At 27.6% G+C, this 7,990-nt stretch overlaps 1 protein-coding gene across 1 annotated transcript; it reads left to right on the top strand.

The window, feature by feature from the left end:
* Positions 1-142: 142 nt before the first annotated feature.
* Positions 143-7,679, top strand: LOC106687221 (uncharacterized; the record flags this gene model as incomplete). Its single annotated transcript, XM_014430979.3, is given in 4 exon segments — positions 143-408; positions 2,996-3,163; positions 4,307-4,469; positions 6,494-7,679. Coding segments are annotated over 4 exon segments (602 nt in total), but the record flags the coding sequence as incomplete, so codon positions are not given.
* Between the last annotated feature and the right edge of the window lie 311 nt (positions 7,680-7,990).

Raw genomic sequence — 7,990 nt, forward strand, 5'->3', positions numbered from 1 at the left:
ATTTTATTTAAGTGACTTGAGATTGAGATGAATTGGCTGTTGTTTGAAAATGACCCATTAAAATTTAATATCGTTTTTTCATCTTAATGGTCAGCCTACTAAATGTATAACAGATCTAATTATCTGTTAATTTCTGTTGCAGCACTGAAAAGCCTTTCTGGCAAGGCTGAGGAGATGATTGAAAAGACAAAGACATCAGTAGGAGAGATGGCAGCTGAAAAGAAAGCAGCCGCAGCAGCCATGTTGGAGGCCCAAGCCAAGAAGACGGGGGACGTCCTCTGGCAGAGTAAAAGCAACCTGGAATCAACTGCTGTTGACACTGTGACTGAAGGAAAGCAGGCAGCTATTGACGGCTTCGATAAGGAAATCGAAAAAGTGGAAAAGGCTGTTGAAGAAGGTGTTACAGAGGTACCATACAAAACCATGTCCACGTTAATGAGCGTTAAACGTAATGTTCATCCAAAAATAAGTATCTTGGGAATCATGAAAAGTATTTTTATGATAATACAAGTTTTTTTCTAAGATTTCTTATAGTTAGAAACACTCTTATCGGCTGTATTTCTGTATTATACACCTGTCTCAGAGAAAGTAATCATGCTTTCTGCATTTGCTGTAAACAACCTAAGATTAACCAATTGGTTGAGCAGCAGAGTTGAGCAACTTGTTTAAAAGTAGCGAGTAGCTAGGTAAGATTACTTTACTTGTTCTCAAAATGTTTGAGTACAGAGTACAATACTCATACTCAAAATATTCCAAGCAAAATAATTTTTACTCACCAAAATAATTAAGTTTTGGCTCAGAGAATTCAAACTCAAACCAGCTGGAATACAAGTATTTTTAATCAATACTAAAAAAAAAAAAATTAGAGTAAAAGTAATCATACTCATCATTTAGTACTTTAAGTACATTTTATCATTTTCAAAATAACAATTTTTCTTTCCATTTTTTATTAATACAAATAACTTTAATTTCCAAATCTTTGATTACTATAAAGAAAAAAAATACTGAAAACTTATTAAATTTCCATACACATCATATCAAATTGCAATGATAATTAAAATTTTACTTACAGTTTTCAAGTAAATTATATTTGAATAGGAAAAGAATCAATTTTTAAAAAAATTTCATTAACATAGTATCCAAGTACAAGAAGTAATTAATTACAAGTTTCTCACAATTTTTGAGTTTCATGTAATAAATTACTAGAGTCTCAATAATTTTAAATTTTTATGTAATTTACTTCAAAAATAATCATAATTTTTGAGTACATGTGTACTTAGTTACACTTTGTACTAAGTGCCCATGTACTTTTTACTCAAAATCGAAAAAAATAACCAATTGCTGCCCAACTTGTTTGGGCAGTAAATGCTTCTTCCAAAATTAGCTACACTTTTATCTTCCACATTATTGTATTATACACCTCTTTCAGAAAGACTAATCATGCTTTCTTCATCTGCTATGATTAACCTAAACTGAACCAGTAGGTAGCGCAGTAAATACACTATAACAGTAAAATGTTTTAGTTAACATGTAACAATTTTAAATTGATAATTTGCTTTCACATCGCTATTAGCTGCAATAAATTCCTTTAAAACCATTACTACAAGTCTGTTTATGTCTCAAAGAAAGAAGGGTTTTAGTGACCCTAAAAATGTCTTGATTTGCATTTTACAGTTTTATCAATTTTTTTTATTTTTACTGTGTAGCATTACATTCTGTCCTATACTTCAGACATCAGTAAGAGAACTAAAAGAACTCTTTCACACCATATATACAGAGATATATAAATTAAATCATAACAAAACTATATTAAAAAAAATAAAATAAATAATAATAAAAGTAAATTAAAATCTTAAACACGTTCATTCCTTTACACAATATTTACACTCAGCCTGTAGAACTCTGAATCAAGATTATCCCCCCTACTTGTGAAGAAAAAATCAGGACGTTGGAAGTTCCTGATGCTTTTCTTGATATTAAAAGCCAGTGGAGGATGAGTGAGAGCTATAGCTGCAGACACTCAGGACTTGAGTATAAAATCTAGTCATTGCCAGAAATATCAAAATCTAATGTTCATAATACTATTAATATGAATTAATTTTTAATTGCTCTGTATTATATTTCATTGTTTCAATACATTTTTCGAATAAATAACTCTTTTCGTTTACCTTTTTTTAAAACCTGAGATAGGAAATACATTCTTAAGATAATTTTTGTTTCAATTGTCAATTTGAAACTCTTAGTTTTTGATAAAAAGTTAGAGGTTGTGAAAATAATATATTTTGTGATTATTGTAAATATTATAAGTAGAGTATAAATATAAACTTTAAAAGAATTTGATTATTAACTAAAGGAGAAACATAGAAAAATCAGGTTAGAAACTGGAAAATCAGAGACAGACAATCGTGTCCATTCTCATCCGTTTGCAATCATATGTATACACCTTTGTTATAATTAAACTGTTGTATCCTTGGCAGGAACAAAGATGATATTTGTTATTTGCACCTTAAGAAATCCAACATATGAAGTTTTATAGTAACAGAAAAATAAAAAAATTATTGTTTTAAATTTTTGCTCTCATTATTATCATTATTGTAAGTGAAAGTGTGTAATGCGTAAATTGCTCCAAATTAAAATACACTCGCATAATAAACAGTGATATGAAAAAAATTAGATTTGTTGCTAGTGGGTTTAATATTTCTGCATAACAAACATCATTTTATGAATGATATGAAACAATTATTATTGCCTTAGCATGTAATATAGAAACTAATACTTCAAGAAAGAAAAAAAACCGTAAAATCCTTCTTTCCCGCACCACTTAGAGCACCCCATTCCTGTAGTATTTGCATATTTATCTGGCATTGCTTTTTTTATTAATTTTTGTATTTTTATTTAATCTTATTGCATCATTTATTTTAGTTTATTTTTATTTACTCAATTTATTTACATTTTTTTTTAGTTTGTTTAGTAGACGATTTTTATTTATTATTAGACTAAAGAGGAAACCAAACCTGTAGAGAACACACCTTCTGAACCTGAACCTTCACCTTCACCTTCTATGATCGATCCGACCAAACTTTTGGGAAGTTTGGATATTTCTGGTGGTATCGGTACAGTGGAGAAGGAAGTCGAAAAGACTATTGATAATGCCATCCATGAGGTATACAATGAAAATATTATTGTTGTCATTCTTCTATTATAAAAAATGTCTATGTTAATGGCATACTATTTGAGTAATAATAAAATTTAATTTATTAATATAAAATTAATTTATATTATTAATTTTATAATGAGGTGGTAATAGTTGATTGTAGATTAATACAAAGAAAAGATGGGTGCAGTCAACAAAAAATACAGAAATAAATAAAAAAATATTTTTTTGTGCCAATGTTTCGACTTGAATTTTGAGGCCTTTATCAGGGTTGAAATAAAAAAAAAAAAAAAAAACCGAGATAACATCCATAACTCAGAGAAACATAAAAATAAAAATAAAATAATAAACAAACAAACTTGGAAATATACATAACAATAAATTAAGTAGATAGTAATTGACTGATAATAATAGGAGATGAAATGTAATATTATAGAGGTAAAAAATATACAAAATAAATGATAAAAAGATGAAAAATCAGACAGTGCTCTTGTAAATATAGAAATAAACATAATGAAAGGTGCGGAAGAAAATGTAAATGGTGAATAATGGAATCAACATAATGAAATCTTTTTATAATTTATATTTTAACCTTTTTATCATTTATTTTGTATAAATCTTACCTCTATAATATTATATTTCATCTTCAATTATTATCTATAGTTATTGTTATGTATATTTCCAAGTTTGTTTGTTTATTATTTTATTTTTATGTTTCTCTGAGTTATGGTTATCTCTTTCTTTTTTTTTTTTTTTTCTTTTTCAGCCCTGAATTTCAGGAATTTCCGATTGAAATGTCAGCACAAATAGGTAAGTTAATGTTTAATTATGTATTTTTTGCTAAACGCACCCCCGAACATCTCCTCATATAAATTTTATAATATTATAATATATAAAACTTTAATACTATTTATAAAGTAAATAGTAATAAAAGCTTATAAAGTAAACTGATATTGTTCTAAATGAGTTAATGTTTAGTTTATCTTCCGTGGTAATGTGATTAATTTCTTATGAACTGTAAACATACTTATAATAAATATAAATTTACATTCTTTTTTTAGGTCATAGGTTATGGAACATTTAAAAACACTATTAAAAAATACATAATTTTTTTTAAATTGCATAAAATGATATAAAGTTTTATTTTTGAAGGTAAACACCGTTGTTGATACTAAAATGAAAGAAGCTGATGAATTAATAGACCATAAGAGAGAGGAAGTAGTAAAAACAGTTCAGGAAGAGGTTTCCAAAGCAACTGGTTCATCAGCTGAAGGTTTTGGAGCAGTACTTGGAAAGGCAAAAGGTCTTCTTAATTGTAAGTTCATTTCATTAAATCCTTGAAAGTATAAAAAAAAAAATTTAAAGAAAAAACAGAAAGGTTTTGATCAAGTCTAGCATATGGGACTGCTTAACAAAATTTGTGAATTCTTAGGCCCTATATACTATCTCGTTCATAGATTATTCAAAGAGAATCACAATTATTCTTATACATCCCTCTTCCCTGAGTACGCTAGTTTTCCTCAACTTAGTATCCTCGGCCCCATCCTCTACACCAGGGGTAGCCGTGTATACATTGTATATAAAATTATATATCCCCATATTAGATTTAGATCAACTATTGAAAATAATGAGTTATTCTGGTAATTTAGCCATGAGTCAACCCCGTGGGTTCAGAAGCCCTCCATGGGCCCTTAATTGGAGAAAATTGGTGGTAGAGCGTCATTCTGACCAAATCATTTCCTTCCGCATTGTTGGTCTTGTAATAGTACTTCCTAACTAAGTACTGTACGCCTGAATCTTCATGGGTTCTAGAGCCACAGATTATTTTTTTTTTTATATTACTGTTATATTATATTTCAAGATATAAATTGACAATAAATTTAGTTCATATATTATGCTTTTAGTAACTAACTAAATATGATTTACGTAATATGATAAACGTAACTAAGTATAACTTAATTGATATTATAATATAATATTGGTAATAATAAGGCTGATCTGATAGGTTTGGGTTTAGACGAGGGGCATTGGACTGATAATTTATTTTTATTAGATTAGATAGATATAGTATATTTTTTTTCTCCTTAAGTATAATTTTTTTCAAGCAAAAAAATTATTTAAGATTTGTCCGCAACCTGTATTTCCTTATTTTTAATTTATTTCTATTTTTTGATTCTTCACCATGCAAAAGCAGGTAAGTTTCAAATTCATTCAAGACAAGAAAACATTTCCTCCAAAACGAAAATTTTATTTACATAATGACTTCTTACTCTAAACTCCTGAAGAAAATGTTCAATATCTGTCATATATTCGCAATAATATTATTTTAAAATCAAAGTTAATTTTTTCTCATAATTTCACAGTTATTTTGAACATATGGATGCATAAATAATATATATATATTTTTAATACATTGGTTTTCCCTTACTTTGATTATGAAATAAGTGTTTTGTGAAAGTGTGATGCATCTTGTGGGTTGAAAAAATGTATTGAGCAGGTCACAAGTAGGCCAGCCCTGCCCTACAGCTGGCATCCCAACCAATCTTTACAATGCCGATGACACATGTGTGCTCTCAGTTGATAACCCGTAGCATCTCAAATTCTCCAATCCCGTATAACAACCCTTGAAGAATGGTGTCAAAACTGGAGGAATAAAATAAATCTTATTTGCTCCACTATACCATCGAATTCCTCTCATATCCAATCCTTACAATCCAAAATCCCTAATGTCCAAATTCCTCCACAAGTTTTTTTTTTTTTTATTGAAAGCACTGTGGCCTATAAGACATATTGTGCGCTTAAAGAAAACACTAAAGAAAATCATATATGATTAACCTCAAATTTATCTCAAGCTCTCAATGATATGGAAACTGCCATCACATTTGTATTAAAATATTTTATTATATCAACTCTGTCTAAATTATAGCACTTCATCGGTTTAAAGTTATTTTTGAAATATATCTATATGTATATGTGTGTGTGTGTGTATCCATATGTGAGTATATGTATGAACATTAATTTTTATAGTACAGACTAAATCTCTTCAAAAGCTTTATAATTGTAATAAACCACAGCTGTTGATGACCATAAGGTTTTATGCCTGTAAACAAGAACTAATAAAGATAATTTCTTTCTGTTAACTTAAAATCAATCAATCAATCAAAACACTGTAGTGAGAGGGGTAAGGCTGACGAACACAAAGTTAATCCTGAACCCACCAGATTGCTCCACCCTGAGCCCACCTAAGGCCTCAAATTTATTAATAACTAATAACTGATAAACCAATATTATTAAATATATAAGTAATGTAATTTTTTTTTAATACAAAATCTGTTTCAGTTTAATCGACTACAGACCTTTTGCACTACAGCTGCCACATCTCGCTTTCATTAATGCAATACATTAGCTATTATATTTATTGTTAGCACATAGATTATTGTTAGATATGTTAGAAAATAATGGTATTATCTATTACTTTGTAATTTGTTATGTCTATTGAAGATGTTTACATATTGAACTTAAGATTTCAGAGCCTTATATAATGTGGGTGAAGATAAGTATATGAATGAAAATTCTACTGCCCTTGATCAAAAAATTATATCATTATATATATCTACCATTCAATCAAAAAAAAAAAAATCAAAATTATTGCATAATGTTTATTTGGTTTAAGCTAGGATTTATAACAATAAATTTAAGTTATGAATTAATTAAAATTAGCAAAAAATTTTATTATTCATTATTAATTATGTTTTTCTTTAGATCATTTATTTACTGTTGCAGTTATGAAATATTAGAAAGTTAAATTTCTGAAAAGAGAAATTTTCCACATCTGTTGATTTCATTTACTTTGGTATGCATGTATGTATGTATAAATACATACATAAATTAATTAAAGACTTGAGAGGTATATAGAACAAGATGAATATTTGCAGAATGCTATCCATGACAACGATATATTAATATAACTTTAGAGTGTTAGAGTTATTTGCTTTTTTATACAAAAACAAAAGATATTTCTAGTTGTTGCTTGCTAATTGTTAACACTTTCCTTTCAAACGCCTATGGAATAGTATGATTGATTGAAATGTGATAATTCACTTCCTTATCCTTTGTATTTTATCAATACATGCAAGCGTTTAAATATTTTATTTTTGTATACCTAGCTGCTTTTTTAAATGTGTGTTTTTTTCATTTCTATAGTTAGTGTTATTAAATATATATCTATATATTTTTCCTTGTCGCCTTGTTATGGCATGATTTATTTTTCTAAATTTCACGTCAATTATCCGTAAAACTTTTTGACACACACTTTTTTTGATAAGTAAAAAATGTATATTTGTAATTGTATTTACATTCATAGGCCCACATAGTTTTATTTTTTGTCGAAATGTTATGATATAAAAAAAAAACAAAAAAAAGTATTGTAACTCTTAACCAATGAAATTATATGTACTAAAAATTTTGATGGGAATTTATTGAAATTGTAAAATTATGGGCAATAAAGAGATTACTGCTACTCTCATTTTCATTAAAATATATTTCCAAATTATGTGTTAATTTAATCTTAAGGAAAAGCATACATAAATATTTATGCCTTATTCAATGAAACAGATCAAGTAAAAAATCAGTTATAGAAGAGTAAAATAACATATTATTTAACGTTTTATTCAAAAAAGTCATTCGGTGAGGAAACCTGAAGGAATAGATGGATTTTACTAAAATTATTTAATATATTTCAGGCATGAGAAATTGAAACAGCTGAAAAATCAAAGACCTTCTTTTGTCTTATCTAACTTTATATTTTAGTTTTTCAACTTTATTTGCATATTTTCA

Source organism: Halyomorpha halys, unplaced genomic scaffold, assembly GCF_000696795.3.
Source record: "Halyomorpha halys isolate HHAL.00 unplaced genomic scaffold, Hhal_1.1 Scaffold929.1, whole genome shotgun sequence".
NCBI classification, from domain to species: Eukaryota; Metazoa; Arthropoda; class Insecta; order Hemiptera; family Pentatomidae; genus Halyomorpha; species Halyomorpha halys.